Genomic DNA, 25,527 nt, shown 5'->3' with positions numbered 1-25,527 from the left:
GGACCTTGTACTCTTTGGTTGCTCCGGATTTGGTTGAGTTTTTGTATTCCAAACAGACTTTTTATTAAGGCTGGAGCAGTTCCATATGTTTTCCAGGGCACCTATGTATTGAATACACAAGCTGCTGTGGATCACCCCTGCAACTTTTATGTAAAGTGGAGCAGGGAGAGTTGGGAGGAGAGGGAGTTGGCTGCCTTTTTCAATAGTCCATCTTGTGGTCTTCAAGATATCCTGTGTTTGTCATATGACTCAGTCTAATTATTTTGGATTTGTAATCAAGGGTTGAATAAAATGTACTCTATTTACAGTAAGTATATAATGCTGCATGTTTAAATATATATGTAGCATGCTGTCAGTGCTGCTAGAAATTTGATATGAAAATAAACATGTTCAACTAGTGTGTTTGCAGAGCCAAGTAACTTGATAGTGAATATGGTGAATTTATTGAGGTCACCATTTTACCGTATAGTTGGTACACATTACACTGGATGAGTTACTGGTTCAGGTAAGGCTTAGAAAGTCAGTTTGGTAATGTGGGCATTAGTACAAAGATAACTGTACCTGTAAGTCACTGCTTGGCAGTTTCCAAAAGTTAGTTTCTAATATTGGTTTAGGATCTTGTTATACAACAAAGATGTTTTCTTGGTAACCTGAGACTAGTATTTTACTCCTTCATGTATGAAAAAATCAGTGTCCCTTTGTTTGAGTCATTAGAATTTTTTAAGAGAAAAAAGAATTAAGTAGCACAATTCTCTTGATTATTTGTTAGGTTTAGAAGCTTAGCTTCTGAGATGAATGGTATAACAATTTTCATTCTTGGCTTTTTGCTGAGGTCTATAAAGACTTGGTTTGATGTTTTATTACTTGAACTATGGTAAGATTTTTCTTTTCTATAACTGGAAAAAGACTTGTCCAGCTTTCCTTCAATTGTTGAGTAAATCTGAGTTGCATTGATGCAGATTGGTCTGTACTTAGTGGAAGATGTATTTAGAACATGAATAATTAGGTGTGTTGACTCTTTGTATCAGTTAGCAGGTAGCACTAGTAACATGAAAGGAGCCATGTACTAATTAAAATTACAAACATCCAAAAGAGTAATATAAACAGGTATAGAGTAAATGTGAAATAACTACATTTTCACTGTAAAACCAGTAATGCTTTTTTCTTCTATTCTTTAGGTTCTTGATTGTTACAGACCATTTGCTGAAATGTCCAGAGCTGGTAAAAGTCATGTATGCCAAACTGAGCAATCAAGAAAGGTAACCCCAAAAACCAATGTGGCTTTTAGTATTTAGCATTCCATATACAGTATCCTGTTCACATGTTTGAAAAACTGTGTGGTTTCGTAGCTGGCACATCATCTCTAAATACATGTTTCTATGTCAGTAATGGTTTTAAATTGGTTGGTTAACATTACAGCTTAGCCACAACTGGCAGTGATTTATGTAGGGTTGCAGAATCCAGGTTGGCGCCATTACTCAATAAAGAAATACAAAAAAAAAAAAATTAAAGGCAAGGTTTCATGCTTGTGCCTTGATTTCATAAGAGCACCGCACCCTGTTGCATTTGAAATATGCTCAGCTGTTCATACCACAGTTGTGATAACTAGAAATTAAAAGGAAGTCTGATAGAATGGATTTACTGTAGTTGGTGTGCTTCAGTCTGAACAGTTGAAAATTATAGACGTGTATTTGCTTATGATTACTTAATACTTTTTAAGATCTTCATTGCACATTTGAAAACTTGAGTCTAGAAAAAACAAAACAAGCATGTTGCATCTATAAAGACTCTGTTTTTTTACAAGGGGGAAAGTGTAAAATTTACTTAAGGTTAGAATTATTAACTCTTGAGAATCTTGCAATGTAAGCAGGGGAGACGTGGTTTAGAGAGGAGAGCTTGAGCTTCTCATGGTCCTGTGCACTTTACATTGCATGTATTTTGCCCTTATTAAAAGTTGCCACTATCCTTCCCATTACCATTAGTGGGACAGAAGCCACAAGATTGCATGAATTAGGTTGACCACCATCTCCTATCGCTTTTGCAGGTGCAAGATGCTGTAGACGTGGCCACCCGTCTCTTCGTTTTCCATGGGACTATTGTTAGGCTGCCCTCAGGGAAGATGGCAGCTCCCTGGGCAGTATGACTTAAAAACTGGACGGAGAACTATGAAAAGGCAGGGAGATGGGGAGAATGGGATGGCTTGAGACCTATAGCGGAAAGAGAGCAAAAATATAGGGGCAGGTTTAAGACAGAAGACTATAAGAAGGGCAGGAGACTAGGTGGAGCAGGGAGGGTGCCTGGCAGTGGAGGGGCTGACAGAATGGGGAAGAATAGCATCTTATCTCCTACCTCCTCCAGAACCAGGGAGTCCCTACTCAGATAATCAGTGGGGAAGGAAAAGTGAGTATTTTAAACCTCAAGCTTTTTTGTGGGGGGGAGAAGGTATAACTAGTGATTTTTATTTATTTATTTTATGGGATTATTTGGTACTGAGTTAGTGTTAATTTTTAGTTTTAGCGGTGGAAAAGTTTGCTTGATTCGTCAGTTCGTGGAAGGGTTTAGGACTGCCACATTCCGTCTGTAGCATGTGACTTGTTATGGTAAGGTGCTATGCTGCTATAGCTGGTCAACCTACCGAATAAACATTTTCAATGCACTTATTACACCTATTATGAATCACAAGAATTCTGCAAATAAGCAAGCAAAGTTAACAAACTAATTAAAAAAAAAAGGAAAATTAATCCGTGTGTGCCGATAGTTCATCTGAAAATGGTTAGTTTAGTTTTAATTTAAGAGTTCTATATAATGTACTAGTAAATGTGCTGCAAAGTATTTTGTAAGGTCTTTAATATTACTAAGATCTCACAACTCTGCTGTTGAATCTTATGCCTATAATTCCCTTTATATCATATTTCAGAGTGTATTCTCTGTCACTCATGGCCAAAGAGAGAAAAAGTCCAGTGCATGTAAAAATGTTCTGACTGCCATTAGCTGGACAGAAAAGAGGCATTGTAAACCAGAACATAGGGGCATTATTGTCTCATTGTGAGACAAGTCAGAGAGACTTCACCATAAGGGTGCCACCTTGGGTGTCCATTAAAGCTGACTTTATGGATGAGGACAGAATGGATGCAATATTGAGGTGTCTGGGAGGACAGTTTAAGCTTACAAATACATACAAACTCTCTGTTACCTGTATATTTCACATTAAATATACTTATTTAAAATCTGTTTACAGGAAATTAACTATGTTGATAGCATTTGCTGGTACACAAATTAGTGGTGGCCCTTTAAAAACTTGCCTGTTGTCTTAGAGAACTAAAGTTTATGCAATTGAGAACTGCAGTATTTGCACTAGTCAAGGTATTTTCTGTAATCAGGACCCAATGCACTTGTAATGTTGAGGCACTTGCCAAAGAGTTGCCCTGCTTGCTGTGGAAATGAGCCCCAGAATCTCAAATTTCAATTAAAAAATACATTTCTGCCCTTTATAGCTATGAAGAAAAATCATTCAAATGTTAACTGAGTGTACTCAATATGGTGATGCGTGCCTAAGTCTGCAGATAGCCTGCAACAGTAGCGCTGAGTGGTCTGAACTGCCCATCTATCTCAGTGATATTCCAGGTCTGAAAACTAATGATTACACTTAAATGTTTGTGTTAACCATTTCTCTGTTGATGATTGTAGTTGGATGTTTCTGCAACAATAATATGCTAAAAGATTTTCTTTAAGAGCCAGTTGAAACCTGTTGGCATTTTGTCAAATTCCAGAGACTTCCCCAGCTACTCTCAAAAATATTTTGCAGAAATTTTAATAGAAACGTTTCTTTAAGACAAGTTAGTGTAGAACGTGCACGACACTAATTAGTTTTATAAACTAATTGCATGTTAGAATGTTTTTAAACTAAAGTGTACATATTTACCATGTTATCTGTTTTTTAAAGGTAAATCATCTCCTTCATATCGAATCTTTTTATTCCTGTAGAGATCTTCCAGTTTCCCTTTAATCCTTTTTTATTCTTTTCACTCTGTTTTTTGTTTGTTTGTTCTTAAATTAAATTAAATCAACCAACCAACCTTCAAGTATTTGAATATAACTTTCAATTATTTGCATCTTGCTGTTTTGGTTTTATTTGAAAGGACACAGAAGCACATCACAGTGAATGGTGCAAACCTTAGTAAAATTATCAGCAGTAAAACAGTTACCAAAGTAGCCAAGTTCTATTCTGAAAAGTTAATTAGTATAAATTGCATCACCCTTATTCAACATACATACGGCTTTGCTGTATTCAGAGTCCTATCTGCTTACTGGTAGTAATAAAAATAAGAGCTCTTTAATTACTTTTTACTCTGATTAGTACTGCAGAGCCAAAATTTCTAAAGGATAGTCAACTGTATTCTATCCCTTTACGTCTTTAGTAAGTTCTGATGTTGTAAGTTGTACCAGCCCCTTTAAGATGTAATTTGAAGACATCAGTGTTGGAGAAGTCTAACTGAGGGTTAACTTACCTTGCAGAACCTTTATTAGTGAAGATGCACGAGAAGGAAAGATCTGAGGTTAAATTCACAGGGCTGGCAGTTAACGTCTTTTTAGTTGTCATCTTTTCTCATATGTTATCTTCTGGTCTTCAAACAACTCCCCAGCCTCACCAAGCTCATCATCAGAAGCAAACTCCCCACAAATGAAGACACACCAACTTAAAGTAGCACCAGCCCCTTCCATAATAGATGCAAAACTTGCAGACATATCTCCACTGCTACGATGATTAATATTCCCCACAACACACTTTTCAAGATCTCTGGGTCCTACACGTACCTGTCACAACATGTGGTGTACCTCATCCATGCCACTAAGAACTGTGTGGATGAAACAAGACAATCCCTACACACTTGAATGAATTCACACACAAACACCTTATCACCTATGGACCAACACTTTTCACAAAACGATCACTTAGTATCCGACCTCTTAGTCCTTGCCCTCAAAGGAAACCTGCACAACACTTTCAAAAGATGAGACTGGGAGCTTAAATTCGTGTCTTTGTTAGATGCTAAAAATCATGGACTCAGTAAAGACATTAGATTTATGGCCCACTGACCACTCTTTGTCCTATGACTGCAGAAGTGTTAACTGCCCATTTCACCTTGAATTAATTCTGGCAATGTGTGTTAACTCCTTATGCTTAATAATCTGTTCCACCTTGCATTTAGCTGTGATGCTTTGAATAGTTTCCCCAGACCTGAAGAACAGCTCTGTGTAAGCTTGAAAACTGCTTTTACCAGCAGAAGTTGATCTAATAAAAGATATTACCTCACCCATGTTGGCTCAGCGTCTCTCAATATTTTCTATATCAAATATGCTCCATTTACTTTCATAGAACTCAACAATGCTATTTTTTCAGTGTGTTTTTCAGAGTAGAATTGACATCATCCATTGAAAAAATGATGAGATTTTAGACTGAGGAGGTTACCGAGTTTAATATCCTTAAGCATATGCATATCTAAGGATTCAAGTCTTTCATAGATTTCTTTAAAGGCAGAGGCAACTAATACGATCTAACCACCTGCATAACACATACTATAGAATGTTCACCCAGAATTGAACCTAGTAATAGGTATGTTTCAGATTTAACACTGGTGGTTGCTCTCACTTTTAATGCTATCATTCGTTTACAAACTCTAGAAGGCAGCACTGTTACACTGATTGTTGCTAACTCTTTATGGTAGCAGTTGCATAATGTCCTTGCCAGTAAGGTGAAATCAGGAAGAACTGGGTAAAATTTGTATCGGAAAAGGTTCAAATTAAAAAGGTTCAAATGGCATACAAACAGAGAAGTTAGATAAAAAACATAAAATAGTCTTTCTGGAAGGATACAATGATAACGTGTAGTAATCACAACAAGCAAGAGTCAAAGCAAGCTGCTCCATGAGAACACAGAGGAACAGTCACTCCACCCTGTTTTGGGTTGGCCTTTTCCAGAATGACACTGATTGCACACTTCCACACACAACCCCCTGGCCTTCAAGCAAGATCAGGAACCATTCTCCGTGCCCCACCCTATTCTTAAACGCATAGTTTATGATTCCAACACAGTCCTCAATATATCACAGCTGAGAAGTGAGCCACAAGAATGATTCCACGTCTGGAAAACCTGCCTTACAGTGAGAGATTTAAGAAGCTCAGTCTATTTAGCTTATCTAAGAGAAGTTCAGAAATGTCCCTTGATTACTTTCCTAAGTACCTACATGAGAAGACGTCTAATAGTAGACATTGCCTTACTCTACCAGACAAAGACATAATGAGCTCCAGTGGTAGGAAGTTGAAGCTAGACAAATTCAAACTGGAAATAAGGTGTATGTTTTGAACGGTGAAGGTAATTAACCACTGGAACAATTTTAACAAGATATGTAGTGGAGTATCCATCACTCAAAATCTTTGTAAATTGAGATTGGTTGTCTTTCTAAAAAGATATGTTCAGGTTCAACCCAAGTTTATGGACTTGAAGCAAAAATTACTGGGTGAAATTCTATAGTGTGGGTTATGCAGGTGGTCAGATAGTAATAGTTCCCTCTGTCCATAAAATCTGTGAATGACTTGAGTCCTTAGACATGCATATGCTTGCGGGGCATTAACCCAATTAAACTCAGTCTAAAATCTGGTCATTTTTTTCAATGGGTGATGGAAAACAGCTTTTAGCATGGTTGCCCCGAAAATGGGAATTGACCAATTATTCACATAGAGTTGGGGGCGTTGGGCAACTGGCTTCTGGTGGTTTGTGGATGGGGAAGTGTGGTGGGAATGCGTTCCCCTATCTTATCCTTAAATAGTACAACTATCTTGTGATGGGGCTTCATCAGATTTATAGTGAAATCTATGAAGTTATCCTTATCTGACAACCTCCTATCTGTGACCACTCCAGCTTATCCCGCATGTATTGAGTACAGTTCCCTAACACATTCATTAAAAGGATTTTCACAGTCCCTTGAATGGTTGCTTAAAACAGGCTTCACTGTATTAGTGAGATATCAAGATTAACTCAGGAAAAACTGCCTGCCTTTTACCTTGGTCAGTTGTTTTTTCGGGGTTAATAGAGTTGTGACCATTCTTTTCCATTTGGAAAAAAAATTTCTCTCCCCTTCATTGTGACAACTCACTTGGCACATTAAACTGTATGGAGTAGTTCAAATGCAAATTTAATTTTGATTTTAAATGTCAGTCCTCACATCTGAAGTGCAGATATTTTAGTCAAAGGAAACTCTGAGCTTGCCCTTGAATGTGCTCAATAAAGAAAACTCAAGATGAGAGAATGACAGTAGAACCTTGCTAATCCGCACTCTTCTCAGCAGAGGTTTAATCAGGAGTGCTGCACTGAGGTGTCATATTATGAAGACATCTTTATTCCTTTTTGTGTGTAAAGTTTGCATTGTGAATTGATATATCAGAAATAAAACTAAACTATAATCATCAGAGAAAATGACCAAAGTACATTTTGCAATAAACTGTCTTCTTATTGTTCACTTACTTGCTAGTTCAGATAATTCCATAATTTTCAATGGGAGTTTTAATGATTAATGTGGACTGGAGAATTTCTACAATCTATCTAGTGGCAATTATAGCTATATAGACAAAGGTATATTTTTTCCTTGATTTATTGAATTCCCTCCTCCCTCCCAACATACACGTTTATTTGTAGTTTTCTATCAGGAAGGAGGGAATTAGTAGAAGATTACATACACAAAATAAAGTGTAAATGAAGGCACAGTTAAAGGGATGCTGTCAAGTAGTGTAGGTTGTGTATGTTTTTGTATTCTGTTAAAGATAACTTTAAAGGAAGATTTTACCATTCTTCTCTCCACTCTCCCTATGCATTGTGTAGCATGTGCAACAACTGTAGCATTGTCAGGCACAAAAGTAGAAAATGAACAGGCTGTTTTAAAAGTCAATTTGACTAGACCTTTCTGGCTAGGCTGTCTCAGGTGAACGGTGTGTAAAAATTAATCAAAACGTGTGGTGAAAGTTTTAATTGCTGTCTACAGCTCTTTTGCATTTTGAAAACCAGACAGGATGTTAGTACCACAGGTGAACGAAGGCTTTGTAAATTTAGTTAACAAGTTTACCTACTCGTTTATTCATTTTAATTTCAGGATTACTTTGTTAGAACTGATAATGGCCAAAATAAGTGAGAGAAATTCAATGACCAGTGATGAAATGGCAATGCTCTTGAAAGATGCTGAATTTCTTGCAAGCCTTTTCCAGGAGAAATGTCGCGATGTGCTCAAATTAACTTCCGCTGCAAATACAGAAGATGAGGTAAGACTTCAGGAACACTGTGTTAGAATCTGAAGTTGCTGCCATGTTTGGTTCATGTACAGAAAATCACAGTTATCTCTTGCCTATATACTCAAACTTCCTTTGGATGGTAAAGCAGCTGAAGAGATCATCACAGTAATCTCTTGAAGCTTTTTGGTTTTCTTAAAAGTCTCAATTTGCTGCTGCACAGTGAGCATTGCTTCTACCAAGAAATGGGATAGAATTCCTCAGAAGACCTTTTACTTATACATGATATTGACTTAAGAATTCAGTGCTCGCAGAGGATAGCTCCTTACTTGACATCACAGGAGGTGGTAGTAGAAAACAGTTATTTTTGATAATTTTTAGTTTGAGTTCGATGTCTTGACTTATTCTAGTTTTACCAAGGGCTGTTCCTATTTTTTAAATTTTTTAATTGTGAATTTTATTTTAGACAAATAGTCTTACTTCTGTAGGGACCTTGGAAGCCAAGTTAAATTTGCTGAACAAAAATAGCATTTCTGACTAGTTTTTAATTGTTTTGAAACAAATAGATGGAGCTGTAACCTTATCCTGTCTTTTGACAAAAATGGCTCAACTAGGTAACAAGTTACATATATTTAAGATACGTAAATTATCAGATGCAACCATTTAAAAACATCTTACAAGTAGTGAATTTTTAAAATGCAGTTGGCTAATTATAAAGATTATCTGTTTCATACTGTGATTTAGAGTTTAGCTTTTGGGTGTCTTTTTATTTTCTTCTGTGCTGAGTAGGGAGGAGTGTCCAAGAGGGTCTCTTCCTCCTTGTCATGCCCCATGGGGTATGCTAAGGAGGCCTTTGCCATCTTCAGGTAGAGATCTCTGCTAATCTAGTTTTTCCGCATTCGTTTGTGGGGGATTTCGCTTTCATCTTTCCATCCCTTTGTATAGAAGTAGGAAGGCACAGCTCTAACCCTGTCTCCAGAAGTACAGACAGCAATTACCCCCATGGCTGTAATACCCCTTGACAATCATAGGTAATTAATATAAAATGCACCTATCACAGGGAGAACCAATACCTCCTCCTCCTTACACTTTCTCACTCTATGTTGCTCGTGGAATGTCAATTGTATTGCCCTCAGATCTGGGTGTCTCTGACCTTCAGGTAGCTTTTAATGCTTTTTTAATACAAATACCTGAAAAACCCTTTATCCTGTGAAGATTGGAAAAAATGTATTTACCAAGCCTACATTTAGCAAAATACTTTGTAACTACTGATGCTTTCTTGAGTTCTCAGATATGACATCCCATGGTACAATTATCTTTAACTCACTGACTTCAGTTACTTCTACTCACAAAAAAGGAATAATCATGTTTAAAAAGACTAAAAACCTAAACTTAGAAATTACACACTTTTTTTTTTACAAGTCATAATCAGCTTCTTTCCAGCAGGAGGAGCACCGTACTATGTCAGAAATGTTGGTTTCCAATATAATAGTGTAGATGGAAGAGAGAAGTACCTTGTAATTAAAACAATGCTACTACAACCTAATTTATTTTTAAAAAAATCTTTAAGAACAAGCTTCTGTGATAAATCTAGTTTGAAATGCAAATGAAAAAAATCATGCCTTTGTATGTTACTATTAAACTGTATTGTAGCTGTCTGAAACTTGTGTTAGAATATTTACAAGTGTTCAAGAACTCAAGATATACTAAGCGTATCGTGTTATATGTGGGAAACCTGCTTTTATAAGGCTCTCAGAAATACCTCAGTGAGAAAGTGGTAGTTGAGTGGATAGCAAAACTGAGAATGGGAGAGAGGTAGCCTACAGTATGTCCATGGACAATAGTGTTTCTCGTCTATCCAAGGAGAATTTTTGAAGTTCGACTAAAAAGTCCTTTTAGATAAGTGAAAGAACTTGACTACTACTAGAAAAGATGGCAACTTGAAACTAAATTAAAGGGAAGCATACTGAGAGATTTCCATCAACTTTTTGTCCTATTCAGTAACTTTCCAAGTAGGCTGTGTTTTCTGTTATTAAAAATACATGCTTGCTTTTTACAGTAAAAAGACCCCTGTTCAGCTTTCAGGCGAAGTCGACCAGCAGTCTCAAAGCTGTCGTAGTCGGTTGCCCTATCTAGCACTAAAGTTAAGTCCCTCTTGGACGTAAACACAGAAGTCATCAGTATTTTTTTAATCCCATTATTATTGATCATTTATTGCCCTGGAACTGGAGTTGCAAATAAAAGAAGAGGATTGGCAAGAATAGCTGAAAAATAGTCTCTCCACAGGAGGGAAAAATCCTGATAAATCCATAAATATTGTGCCTTGTTGTTTACGAAGAATAACCAATAGAAATTCAGTCGTCTCAGTATTTTTGTTAATTTTCAAAATATTTGAATTTTTGCCTAAGGATTGTAAGTAATGGGATTGTGCCTGCAAAGAATCGAATGTAGTATTTTTCTTTAGACATCATGTTCTGCAGACAACATATGTTCTATCCCAAGCCAATCAGAGGTTGATATTATGCAGCTGCTTCATAGCTAACACTAAAATTATTTTATTTGGTTCATAAGCCTGTTTTCTAGCATTTCCCCACTTCCATCAGCTTCTGTCCACCAGACCTGAAAAATACCAATTTCCCTCAAATTTGCGTGCCTTATTTGGTCCTGGCTAGAGAGGATTTTTTTCTGTGTTGGGAAGTTTATTCAAATTCAGAAAATAAGTTTTGGGTTTTTTTAAACCAATCTTTCCTGTTTCAATTTTTTAAAATATTCCCAATTCATTTTGGCTAGTCAGATCTCCAAAATGAGCTGGACTTCAAACTCCACGTTTTCGTTTTGTTGGTCTTATAGAGGAGTATCTAGGGTTTTTTTTTTTTTTTCCAAGCAGGGAAGGCGTTAATAAGTTATATAAATGTAAACAGGAAAAGATGAAAATATATCTTGTATAAAAATGACATGTTCCTCCTATCGGGCCTTGCTGTAGAAATTGTTCGCCTGAGCCAGAGGATGAAATGGTGCATGGTAGGTGACATGCAGAGTGCAGGATTCTAGGAAGGGATATGTGGGAGACAATGAACCAGGAAAGATATATTTCAAAAGTGCTAATTTCCAAACACCCTTTACTGATCTTGATAAGAACTGTTGGGTACTTGGCAGTTTTGAAGATTAGGCCACTTATTTTTTGATACCTAAATAGGTTCCTAAATCCATAACTGTACATTCCCCTTTTTTTTTCTTCAAATCTTTTACCCATCAAATAAGTACCTCCTCTCCGTGCAAAAAAGGCAAAATTAACACATGGGTGTGTGGTGCATATTAGGTGGGGCAATAGGGAGACACCTGCCAACCATTGAAACCATCTGAAAAGTTTTGCTTTTGCATACACATACACCAACAACTCAGAGTCAGCCAAACAAAATAGTACCAACAATCTTTGCCGACAAAATACGCCTGAAAAAAGTGGCTTAGAATAAGTGTCACAGCTCTCACTAGAGAGTTGCTTGAGCAACACATTATGTATGTTTGTGTGTAATACAATATATTTACACATACAATTGTCTTTAAAAGTACTGTGCCAATAATACTATTTACAGATATCTATAGATATTTGTTTGCCCTTCAGTTAAACAGCACATAAGCGTCTATTATGACTACAAATGATACATACATTAGCTGAGAGTTTTTCAGTAAAACTACCGTATCACAGTACAAAATAGGAACGTGGGATGAAAACATTACAAATACTGTCTCTCTCTCATTGAAATACACTTGTGATTGCATTTCACTAAACCACATAACAATGAGTTTGCTTTCACCAGCACAAACCCAATGTACAAAATAGTTTAGGGCTACATTGTGTCTTGGACTACATGCCGATGAAAGGAAGCAATGGGAAATAATTTCCCTTCCATTCCTGCATGGGCTAACTGGATCATAAGTCTGGCAGGTAGACAAGCAGGTGCTATGTGCCTGTTGACCTGTTGAGCAGGTGAGCAGGGATGAGTGGGGAATGGATGCAGACCTGGATCTGCCAGCACTGTCAAGCTAGCATAGAGAGACAAGGTGGGTGAGGTAATATCTTTTACTGGACCAACTTCCCTTTGTGAAGGAGACAAGCTTTTGAGCTTACACAGAGATGTGTTAACTGGAAAGCTTCTCTCTCTCACCAACAGAAGTTGTTCCTATAAAAGATATTACCTCACCCACCTGGACTCTCTAATATCCTGGGATTAACACAACTTCAGCAACACTGCAAGCAAGAAAGCATAGAGCCTGTCATAATTTGCTACTGGTATAGGCCAACAGCAAATTACAGGGTAAGAGGGAAGCAAGGAAGGAATTGTAACTCAGAGATGTGTCTCTGTCATAGTGTCTCCAAGCGGCTACTCCTGGGGTGTTTGTAACTTATTAATTGTCCTTTACACAGGGCTATGTCTAAAGTCACAGTTTTGTCCTTAGGCATTGCATGGCACACTGAATATTTGTTGTTTTTCTGAGTGATGATTTTGTAATTCTAAGTGCCGTACGATCCACCTAACTAGTGAGAGTCTACACCAAGAAATAGTTTTCTGGTTGAATAAATAATATGCAAATAAGACTCTCTTTTCTGTCTAACCAGAATACTGCATTTATAATCCCAAATGCCTGTTTACCCAAGAATAATGTAAATTCTCGCAGCCAAAGTTCATTCAACCACAGACTTATACGGGATTCTTGCGGATAACAAATTGGTGTCTTGCAGGCAGTGTTTGTGTCTTTAAAGTGGGCCACTCGCACTGGGTAAACTCAAAGAAAAAACATTTATACAGAAGTGATTTTCTCAACTTGTAATTTTCTGTATTTCTGCTGTTGGAAGATACTGTGTTTTTAATAAAAACTTTATCCCTTACAGCTCTGTGATCTTTCATGGAAGTTGTAACACTGTGTTTGACAATAGCCTGTAGAGAGGAAATGATTGTAATTTAATATATTAATTATTATGGCTATTGGGAAGAAGCCCTTGTTTGTTCATATATATTTATAATGAAATATAATCTTTAACAATTTTCAGGGAAAACAATGAAAAACGAGTAAATGGACATGGTGCCATATATTGCTGATAGCTCATGCTTTTCAGCAGACCTTCTGATCTTAGATTCATGTTTATGAACAATAATATATTTTGTGTGTTCATAATTTCAGAAATGCTGCCTTTCTTTTATAGGAAGCAATAGTTACAATTCGGCTTCTTGATGTTCTTTGTGAAATGACATCAAACAATGAACAACTGGAACATCTGCAGACTTGTCCTGGTTTGCTCGAGACAGCTGTGGGTAAGTTGTTAAATGCTACCGCTTTCCAACTTCTGCTTGGTTTCAAAACTGTACTGCACCATACATGAAAATGAGTGTTTTCCACAACTCATGGTAATTATTATTTTAATCTTTTAATAAAATAAATAAATTTTTAATCTTTTAATATTTTAACCTTTTAATAAAATAAATAAATAGAGCAGTGAATTATTAATCTACATTTTCAGATGTTTGATTTGTCTCTGGAAGTTCTGCTGCTGTACTTGCTCAGAGTGCAGTTAGCTCTGTTTGCCCAACAGAGCCTTTATCTGTCTCTCAGCAGTCCTGTTTGTATGGGATGAGTTTGTAAAGGACAACAGCTTCATTTTCTTCTACTGTCTGATTGTGTGTTTTGAGTTCCTCTAAAAAGAAAAATAGGACTTTCCCATCTATCACTTATTCAGTAACTGAAAGCCAAGATAGAGAATACAATAAAAGTTCTCATTAATCAAATTGTTACTTCAAAGTTCAGTTTAAAACAAGCCTCCCCATAAAAGTAAAGATTTTTACACAATAAAAAGAAGCCAGGCCAATGAGGAGAGACCCTTGCCTCAGGGAAAAGGGAGAAAGTGGTGTGCAAGTGATGATTTCTACCCCCAAAACTCTTTGCTTCAGCTGAATCTGATATTGCTGCACACAGCCTTCTACACAGCTCATAAAGGTCTCATGTCAGTTTAAGGAAATCATTCATTCAACATATTACTTTGAACTTGTAGACTGAAACTATTCAGCTTATATACATTGAGATATTCTAAATGTCCTTTGGGAAGAGGATTGCTAGTGTGCTCTGCTCCTACGCTTAGCTACAGCTAACCTTTCTGATTAAATTCAAATACATAATTTACTACTTCCATTAAGTAAGGGCACTTAAATACACTTACATCTATGTATGTCTTGAAGAATCACAAAATATTCACTTGTACTTCCTTAACAAATGCTTAACTATTTCAGCACAGAAGGAGAATTACAAGGAGTTGGAGATCCATACAGCAGTTTCACCAGTTAATGTGCCAATACTTGTTTCACTAGCAGCTTTCAGTCTGTTTTTTCTGCGCAGCTATCTCCAGATTAATTAAACACAGCTGCAGACTAGAACATTGCAACCATGTGTGATCTATTATAGTTCTATTGGCTAGCAGTGCCTGAGGACTACAGCAATGGATTCTGTTCTCCAATTTGTTTGTTAGCCTAAGAATAACTATGTTAACCTGACAGTTTAGTGTTTTTTGTTAGCAGTAGTTTGAGGCAAAACCTCAACGTTCCAGAGAAGTCTCTGCTTTGAAAGAATTGAAAACTGAGCACTACGAAGGCATAGCATCAAGAAGAGTGTCCGAATCATCAACCACTGATGGCTCTGATGCCTGTGTGGAAAATTGGACTCATCATTAAGACTCTGTGTCTGAACTACAAAATCAAATAAGTGGGAAAAGCTTCAGGACTCTCTTATCCTAATCCTGGCACAAAAATTAATAAACAAACAAAATTGGCAAACTGATGTTCTTCTAACATTCTTGAAAAATCTAGAATTATATAGAAATGATAGTGTTGTGAAAATAGCACCGCGCTATGAAAAGCAGTGATGTTCCCAATGTGGTAATGTATTAAAATGTCTGTTTGCTTCCTTATGTAGATACTTTGCAGCTAACTCACCTGGCTGGGAAACAGGCTACAAATATCTTCACTGCCACACATTCTATGACAGGGGAGGGAGAAATTTCACATCCAGCTGTGGGTTTTAAATCACACCTCATTCGTTTGATTGGAAATTTGTGTTACAAGAATAAGGAAAACCAAGACAAGGTAGGATTGTTTCCATGTAGTCTCTTGCATGATCAGCTACACACACGAGTTTGGTTTATGACTAAATAATATAGTTAATCTACAGTAGAGGTTAAAATTTGTATTAGGAGGGCAGAAGTAGAAATAAATGTTGCTGGACTTCTTCAGAATTATGAAAGAAATCCACATCACGTAATTACCATAATAATTGGCTTTATTTTGTGTGTGTGTTTAACATGTTCAGTTTTATCTGTGATTTCTGTCCATCTCTCACTCAAAGCCAATGTCTTGTTCTTCCTGCCCCGTTCACATCTGACTACAGTTCTTAAAAAGCTTCTGGAAGTTAAAACCCAGCTGATTTTTAAAAAACAAACATAAATCAAGTTTAGTTGGCCTCGCTATTGCCTCTCTCTCTCTCTCTCTCCCCCCCCTAAAACTTTCTTCCATTTTTGAGATACAGGTAAGTCTGCATACCTCCTCACTTTGAATCCTCTGACTCTGTTGAGGAGCCAGTCCCATATAGGGAAAATTAGCTTTTCTTTCTGGAGTGAGAACAATGAAAAGAAAGTGAGAGGGCAGCTGCCTACTCTTAATAATTAAATCCTTTCCTGAGTGTTGCATAGGATGTGATGTTTCATCCACATGTGAACCTGCTTTTCTTGCTGCGGGCAAGTAGGCCTTCCATGAAAAATATTGTAATGTTTAAATGCATTATGTTGTAAACCTTTCCAGAATTGGACAGATTGCACCATAAGATAAATTAATCAAAGGGCTCCTAACACATAATGTTCCTCCACAACACACTTTTCAAGATCTCTTGGTCCTACACATGCCTGTCACAACACAGGAGATGTGCTGAAAAGTGTGTAGTAGGGAATATTAATCATCGTAGCAATGGAGATATGTCTGCAAGTTTTGCATCTATTATGGAAGGGGCCGGTGCTGCTTTAAGTTGGTGCGTCTTCATTTGTGGGGAGCTTGCTTCTGATGACACATCTTCTGATGACGAGCTTGGTGTCATGGTAGCCTTCCCTCTAGTTCGTGAGGGCTAGAGGTAACTGTTTCTTAGGGTCAGATGGATGGTTTGAGTAAATTCAGGATTGTTTCCTTTATTTCAATATTGTCTTAGATAACGTTAAAGGGTGTGGGTGACAATTTCCAGAAAAGTAGTAGATGGGATAGAAAATAAAAAGCATGGGATAATAGCTAACTCAGATGACTAGTAAAGGAATATAGAGCATTTTACATCTATCAGCAACTCAAATCAGGCCTGTGCTAGCAGGGACTATAGCTATTATCTGACCGCTCATGAGCGTTCCATGTGAGATGAGCTAATCTAATTCCACATTGCCAAGTAGAGTCTGTGTAGTGTTACTTGGGCTGTTTGTATCTGGTCCTCCACTCCTTATTTTGTGGTCACAGTCTCAGGTTCTGCCACCTGTGGAGAAGGATTTCTTTAACAGTATAGTTTTTTCATTGGAACAGTCTGTTATGCTGTTTGGATGGAAGTAATATCAAGTACACTGAACAACTAAATATCAAAGGCAGTTTCCTTGGGAATGCCTGTACTTCCATTGCCAGTTTGAGGAGACATACACGCATTAGCTCTCGTTGCTAAATGGTAGTTTGTCTTAAGCCCTGTGTATGGCCAGTGCAGTTGCACTGCTCCAGGAATAAGACTGAGTGGATTGTGACTAAGTCAGAATCTTACCTCCCCATTTCCTCTTACTCTATGGGAGACAGACCCTTCACCAGCACCTATACCTGGCACGGACTACATCTCCCAGTGTGCTGTTGCAGCTCTGCTGCCTGGTGCATTGGAGGCAGAGCTGAAGCAATGCCCATCTACACAAGCTGGGAGGGAGGCTGGTAGTGACTCTGCAGAAACGGCTTCCTTCACCCATCCTCTCACCTGCTATGCAAGTAGCTAGGACAAGAGATTAAAGATGTGATTTATATTGGCAATGGTGGAAAATTTTGGGACAATGCCTCTGAGTGGAAAAATTAATTACTGCTGTTACTTTGATGCATCTGCATCTTGTGTTAAACCCATAGTTTAGTTTTCAGTAAATTTATTTTTCTCCCTCCATTGTGGAAAGAAGCCTGGTGTTAGCCCTGTGGTATCATTATGATGGAAACCTTCCGGGGCTTTCTCTTAGGAGTGCATTGTTTACATCTCTCCTTCTTCATAGTTTATTTTTGCTATTGTGATAAGTTCTTAAGACATAGAAAAAGCAGAGGTTTAAGTTGTAAAATGAGATGTGATTATTAAAGCAGGTTGTTGTCAGGCTAGCCACCCTAATTATATTTTTTCTGAAGCTGCGTAGGTGAAGTGTTGTAAGAAAAAAGTCTCAGACCAAATTTCCAGTTCAGGTACAAAAAATATGGTTGTGCAGGATATCACTGAATATGAGTTTTGACTTATATAACATGTCTGATGTAAATCCGAATGTTTTCACTCAGTGCTGATAGAGCTTGAGCAGCAACGGACATATGGAAAGTTCAAATCTGTGCAAGGAGTGAAAACTCCTTTTTACCTAAACAGTCTGGTGGGGCTCACCACCCTCTTAGCTCCTGCTTCAGAGAGGGGAAGCAGTCAGGAACTGCCACATCTAGGACACCAAGGGGCAGGCTGAGCCCGGTGGGCCACTTGTCTCCACCCCTGGGACAGGCATGGAACTCTCTCAGGAGGGGAACCTGCCAAGAGCCACCTTAAAACACCTTGGGTGTGTTTGTGGGGGAAGGGGAGAAGGGAGGAGTTGTGTTTTTGCTTTGTGTTTTGTGTCTCACAGAGTGTGGCTGGGTGTGTCCCTTAGTCGGGAGGTTGTGAGGAAGGAAGGGGAGTACTTAAGCAGAGCAAGGACTGTAACAGATGTTTGATAGGCAGGTTGGACATGCAGGAGGCAAGTCTGTTCTGCAAAGAGAAAACTGAGAAGAAATTTATTTTCTTTCTTTCTTTCGTTCGTTCTTATTATGCAGTGTTTGGGGCAGCGGCTGTCCTCTGTGATTATACAGTGCCTAACACAACGGAGCCCAGCCCTTCACCCCAACTGCCTGTTCAGTAGAAAGTTAGATTTTTGTTTCACTCCAGCTGTCTGCATTGTAGCACAGAAGAGAACTGCCAAGTTCAGCTGTTGCTTATAACTAGAAAATTCTCTGTGTCCTGAGTTGAAACTTTCTTGACAAAAGAATATGATACTGAGGAAAGTTACTCTCTAGAAACTAAAGTCTTATGTTCAGCAGAGGAACAAGTACATCATGGATAGAAACTATTTATCTTCATCGACACTACCCAGCCCATTTTCAGGGACATCATCTAAAGAATGTCATGTAGTGCATTTTCCGTCTCCCATTAATTCTTTCCTCTCTATTAAGAGTGCAGTTTTTTGTGGTGTGAACACCATTGAGTTCTCTTTTTCTTTGCTAAAATATATTCATTTTGAAAGGGGGAATCTGTATCTCGTATGGAGTTTTTGTTTGGGAATTCCAAAAAGCCATTGACAATGAGTATAAGCAGTATGTCAATATTGCAACAAGTCAAAATGTTTCTCATTTTTAAGTAAAAATGTTCTGACCAGCTCTAATCAATATGCAGCTTTTAACTAATAAAACAAAACATAATTACAAATGTGCATTTAAGATGATGCCTTAGATGTAGGTATTGCTACCATAACTTTCTTCCCTCTGCAGAGTACATGGCCAGTAGTCCTTACTGCTGGAATTCTTATGCTCTTCGTAGACACATGGAAATAACCATAAGAATTGTATAAAAGGAGAGTGGTCAGTAAACTTCAGACCCTGACTGCATTCTTAAGTACTTGGCTCTACTGTGTTGCAGGCAGGCAGTGAGATTTCTTGGGCAGGAAAATGGCTTGACTCAAAACAATTTTATTCTTTAGGCAAGGAAAAAAAAGTCTTGATTACCAAAAGCATTTGGCATCAATGCGAGGCACATGCCTACCTGCATGGGATTGCTCTAATTTTGCAAATCTATCCATAGAAAGAAATCAATACTTTTTTTCTTTCAGAGGAAAGATTACTTGAGGAACGTAGGTTCTGAGTTTTGAGATGCATGTCATTTCACAGGTTTCAGACTAGCAGCCATGTTAGTCTGTATCCTCAAAAAGAAAAGGAGGACTTGCGGCACCTTAGAGACTAACAAATTTATTTGAGCATAAGCTTTCGTAAGCTACAGCTCACTTCATCGGATGCAGTTTTACAGTTTTACATTTACATTTTACATTTACATTTTACAGTTATATCTGACAGTAACGCTTCCCTAAATTTAACTTCTCCATTGATTCAGAGTAGAGGAAGAGTCGTCTTGTGTGGGTAGAAAATATACTTCGGGTGCATCTTTTGTAAGGTGTAAACTTAAAAACAAATTGTCTGTTTTGTCTAATAAATTAGTTTAATTTTTTTTATAACATTGTTGGTTTTTGAGAAGTCTATCTGGCTGATTTGAAGGCTGTTCCACCTGAAAATATGAGCAAGATCTGACTAGTTTAGAATTCCTCTTTTTTGTAATGTAATCCTGTTTTTTTAAAATGTCAAAATTCATAAATCAAGCTGTCATCATTAGTCTCCTTTACTTACTGTTCCTGTAACAGTCAAATAAAATTAAATTCCTAAGTAGAAGATACATAACTCCTTGCTTAGTTTTTTTTAATTATATGTTATAATTTTTTACTCTCAAGTATTGTGAGTTATCAGAAATAACTCTTAGCTGGGTTAACTGCATCTGTCTCTCAACAGTCTGTATTATGTAAAAGAGGCAGTGTATGCATTCTCTATTGTGTGGTGTTCAGTTCATTTAATGACTATGCGCTTGGGCTAGGCCATGCAATTGTCTGTAAAGGAAGGTACACAAGGTGTTAAAATGACATTGATTTAATTATATATGACATTATTTGAGAGAGAGAGAGAAATTGACATTTTTTTTTATTGATGTTTCTAAAGGAAAAAATGATACTGCGATGGATATTGAAATCCCGGTTAAAATTACCCACATAGCACTACACCAGCACAGAATTGTTAGTGCTGCTACTTTTTCACAATGTCATGTTATTTCATTCTTATGGCCTGTCATAAATATAAAGGGAAGGGTAAACCCTTTAAAATCCCTCCTGGCCAGAGGAAAAATCCTCTCACCTGTAAAGGGTTAAGGAGCTAGGATAACCTCCCTGGCACCTGACCAAAATGACCAATGAGGAGACAAGATACTTTCAAAAGCTGGGGAGAGGGAAAAACAAAGGGTCTGTCTGTGTGATGCTTTTGCCGAGGACAGAACAGGAATGGAGCCTTAGAACTTAGTAAGTAATCTAGCTAGATATGCGTTAGATTTTGATTTCTTTAAATGGCTGAGAAATTAAGTTGTGCTGAATAGAATGGATATTCCTGTCTGTGTGTCTTTTTTGCAAAAAGAAAAGGAGTACTTGTGGCACCTTAGAGACTAACCAATTTATTTGAGCATGAGTTTCGTGAGCTACAGCTCACTTCATCGGATGCATAGTGTAGGTGCCACAAGTACTCCTTTTCTTTTTGCGAATACAGACTAACACGGCTGTTACTCTGAAATGTGTCTTTTTTGTAACTTAAGGTTTTGCCTAGAGGGATTCTCTGTTTTGAATCTAATTACCCTGTAAGGTATTTACCATCCTGATTTTACAGAGGTGATTCTTTTTACTTCTATTAAAATTCTTCTTGTAAGACCTGAATGCTTTTTCATTGTTCTTCAGATCTAAGGGTTTGGGTCTGGGGTCACCTATGCAAATTGGTGAGGATTTTTACCAAACCTTCCCCAGGAAGTGGAGTGCAAGGGTTGGGAGGCTTTTTGGGGGAAAGACGTTTCCAAACAACGCTTTCCTAATAAATAAACCCAGATAAACGTTTGGTGTTGGCAGTGGAAGTCCAAGGGCAAAGGGTAAAATAGTTTGTACCTTGGGGAAGTTTTAACCTAAGCGGGTAAAAGTAAGCTTAGGAGGTTTTCGTGCAGGTCCCCACATCTGTACCCTAGACTTCAGAGTGGGGAAGGAACCTTGACATGGCCTGACTGTCAGAAGTGCAAAATTCTTACTGAAGTTGGATTTTGAGTACATCTATTATTACTATTTGAGTAGATCTATTATCTATTTACTTTTAGTAGATTTATTATTTATTATTTAATTATTTATTATTAAAATAGCCTATTTTAAGCTTCTAATATATAATAGATACAGAGGGTTTCTCGTACCTTTTTTTAAACACATTTGTTCAAATTCTTTCTCAGTATTGCTGCTTGCTGGTGGCAGGATCACCATACGTGGAAGAATGTGTGCCTTTTTTGATCACATACTTTCCAGCTCAGATCTTAGCTTGTACTAGAAATTCTTTGCAGTTTTACTGGTGTCAGATACCACTGATGTACTGTTTTTGTATAGATTTTCCACTGTTGCAACAAAGAGGATTTCATTTTAGTTTTCCATATTGTTTTCCATAGTTTGAACCTTAGTATGAACTTCAGTTCCCTCTACTCTTTCCCCCCAACCAACATCCCAGGCACTATTTTCTTAAAGTTACATCAGACTTTACAACGAGCTGATCTTATAATATTGTGCATTTTGCATAGAATCCTTTTGGACATAGTTTTCTCTTCCTCTCCATTTACGGATGCTTAAGTGTTTGTTATAGTTGCGTATGAGCTACAGCAGTGGTTCTCAACCAGGGGTACGTAGAGGTCTTCCAAGGGATACATCAACTCATCTAGATATTTGCCTAGTTTTACAATAAGCTAGCCAAGTCAGTACAACCTATAATTTCATATAGACAATGACTTGTTTATACTGCTCTATAGACTATACACGGAAATGTAAGTACAAGATTTATATTCCAATTGATCTATTTTATAATTATATGGTAAAAATGAGAAAGGAAGCAATTTTTCAGTAATAGTGTGCTGTGACACTTTTTTGTATTTTTATGTCTGGTTTTGTAAGCAAGTAGCTTTTAAGTGAAGTGAAACTTGGTGACAGGCAAGACAAATCAGACTCCTGAAAGGGGTACAATATTCTAGAAAGATTGAGCCTCTGAGCTACAGTGTCAGTCACTTTTGTATCTCTGTTTTCTTGGCTTGGTATAGTAGTTTTGGCCCTCTTGAGTTATTAAAGTTTCTAGGTTTCTATTTTATGAGGAACCTAAAAGGTTTGTAAATCTAGGTACAAATTAAAAATAATGGAGAATTTCTGTTTTATCAAGTTTCAGGGCTTGAGTCACATAGGTGATTTCCCCCTCCCCTTCCCAGAAACCCCAGCAGTACACTCCCTCAGAATGCACCGCACCAGCTCATTCAGCTCTGCGACCCGGCCCCACTCTTACCTGCTTGCTGTCCCGTCCTGGTGGCAGTGCCTCAAATTTAGTGGTGCCCTATACAGCTGCGTATGCCTAAGGACGGCGCAGATTCCGATAATGGAGATAAGGGATAACATGTTCAGCTTTTAAAATATTATCCAAATAAATTGTCTACTTCAGCTGCATATATATTGGAACTTCAGTTCTGCTGGGACTTAAACAACCATTTCTGTTCAGTTGATCCAGAGACTTATTAGGATTGACCAGTTGAAAAGAAGGCTGGGAACCGTTAATGTTAATCATTCTTTGAACATTTATTAATTTAGCAATTGCTAAACAGATGTATTTAAATGTTATAAAACCAGAAGAAAATTTTTGAAGTATGCTGTTTACATTCATCATCACTGATTCATTCTGTTCTCCTTTTGCCCGTCTCTTGTGACTTCTACTAAGTTCCTGCAGTATATTTCCATTGCAAGCTGGTACAGCAGTAGGTGTACATTAGTTACAGAATCTGGGTGAGTTTCCTTCACTGGTATATCCAGAAGGCTCAAAGAAAAATTTCTGAATATACAGTGCATGTAGTGGTTCAAATATTATGTGGTTTCCTTCAAAAACTTAATTGAATCATTGCCTGTGCAATGAGTTCATGTGTTTTTAATAAAATCAGAATCTTTCAGCAGCATTTGGTGTAGTTGATCATGAGGTGGTGTCAATTCTACATTGAGACCTGACGAGTAGATGGGATCTCTTGACCATGGCTCTGCTCACTCTTTTGAGGATCCAGAGGGCTGTGATGTCAAATGCTAATTCTGCCTGAGGACACACCTTCTTTCTCGATGTGGGTGACTATTTGAAGAGATTGGGGCTGCAATAACATCAGGATAGTGATGAGTCACTTTTAATTCTATTTACTGGATTCTGCAGTCTCCTTGCTTTCCCAACTCCTAGTCAAGATAGGCTCCTGGAGGAAAGCTTAGCCAGCTTTAACCTCTGTCCAGACAAAATGGATGTGATGGTGGTGGGTCAGGGAAGGCACTATTAAGAATCTTTAGGATATCTTTCTAAAATGAAGCTTTTAGCTTTTCTGGCTTCAACAGAATTTATGGGCTTGATGTAGAAATTTATTGGGTTCTTTGGCCTGTGTTTTGCAGGAGGTCAGGCTAGAAGATGATGATAAAGTTCCCCTGGCTTAAAAACCTATTAAATTATTAATTTTATTCTTATTGTTTGATCTTTAGTAGAATATACCATGTGTGAGATGTTGTCCAAACATAGACAGCATGTGGTCCCCAAAGAGCTCACAATAAATAGTAAAAACTAAACAAAGGGTAGGAGAAAGGTGGTAGCTGGCAATGATAGGTAGTGTTTCAATAATGCAATGATATTGTTTCTCCAGGTGTCTACGTGATAGCTGTGATCAGCAAGTTGGATTCATTTAGATGTTCCAGCAGAATTTGAGGAATTGGAATGCTGAGAGGGGTAGTGACCTTGCAGATCAGCTCAGGAAGGGCATTTCATATATGTAAGAAGGCACAGTGGTGCTTGAACAGGCATCAACTTTGGGAATATAGATAGGCATAGTGGAGACGGTGAGTTGGGGGTATCACATAAGGACATTTAGTGTAGATAAGTAAGGAGAAAGCAGTTATGCAGAGCCCAGAATGCTGTTGCAAGACGCTTGGATATGAAGCTGCAGAAGAGGAGGGAAACCAGTGCAGGGATTCATGTTGGTGGTGTATGTTGACTGTATCAGACAAGAAAGATAATTTGGTTAGATGTTTTCTGTGGATTGGAGAAGGGCTATGAAAGTGTCAGGGATGCCAGAGTAAGAGGTCACAGTAGTTGAGATAATGAGGACCAGGATGAGTGCAGGACACTGGGAAACCAACTGATTTTGTAGATAATGTGCAAGAAGCAGCTGCAGGATTTGAAGATGGTTTGGTTATATGGGGGAAGGGAGAAGGCAAAGCAAGAAAAACGTGCTTGACAACTTATTAGTTTGATTTAATGATATTTACTTTGTAGATTTTGACATGTGATGTTGACAATTTGTGTTTTAATGGTTATAAAGCTTTAACTTTTTGAATGTGTCTACTGTCATTAAATAATTATCTGAGCACCCTCCCATAATTTGTGAAAATTTAAATCACAACTTTGAAAATTTAAATAATCAAAAATCTAAAAATATGCTTAAAAGCAAACTTCAATATTATCTATCGGGGAATTATATTTTTATATTTATATTTTATAAAAAATAAAAAAATGAATTCTGCAACCCTATTTATGGTATAGCTAGGAGGTCATTTGGTCCTTAGTAATTGTTTACAACATATATCAAAACTAAATTAAATTTTAAAATGAATATAATCCATCTCCTATATCAATTCAAATATGTGTGTGTGGGCATGTGTGTATAATTAACCATTGAAAGAGGCATAGAAGAGAATAATTATCTTCTATATTACACTCTTGAAGTCACTGCCATACAGAATAAAAAAGTTTGTTTCTGAGACTTGTAAATTTGGCTTTTGTACCAACATGGTGTTTATGATCTTCTTAGTTCCAATTTAGGCATATCCGTCATTCTTTCTAAGGAGAAAGGAAAATCCTGATATGATCACTCTATCCCTTTGCTGCTCAAAAAAAAATTTTTTTTTTTGAGGTAATATGTCGAATCCCCATTGGAGGCACTTGTATACCCTTGCTCAGTTAAACATCTGATCAGACTGGAGTGCTTCTGTAGTCAGTGTATCAAAATGTAACAAACTGTGTGTGGGCTCTTGAGCAAGAAGTTTGGAATTCAGGGTTTTTT

The 25,527-nt window shown here is 37.5% G+C and overlaps 1 protein-coding gene across 1 annotated transcript in view; it reads left to right on the top strand.

Annotated features, from left to right (window-relative positions):
- ATXN10 (ataxin 10) overlaps positions 1–25,527 on the top strand; it is a 160,489-nt gene that overhangs the window by 74,673 nt on the left and 60,289 nt on the right. Inside the window, exons 6-9 of the mRNA XM_074936421.1 lie at positions 1,179–1,259; positions 8,145–8,310; positions 13,481–13,589; positions 15,238–15,407. Of these exons, the coding sequence (XP_074792522.1) occupies positions 1,179–1,259; positions 8,145–8,310; positions 13,481–13,589; positions 15,238–15,407 (526 nt within the window). The remainder of the gene's footprint in view (positions 1–1,178; positions 1,260–8,144; positions 8,311–13,480; positions 13,590–15,237; positions 15,408–25,527) is intronic.

The sequence above is a fragment of the Natator depressus genome, chromosome 1 (assembly GCF_965152275.1).
Source record: "Natator depressus isolate rNatDep1 chromosome 1, rNatDep2.hap1, whole genome shotgun sequence".
NCBI classification, from domain to species: domain Eukaryota; kingdom Metazoa; phylum Chordata; order Testudines; family Cheloniidae; genus Natator; species Natator depressus.
This window is presented reverse-complemented; position numbering and strand designations above follow the sequence as displayed.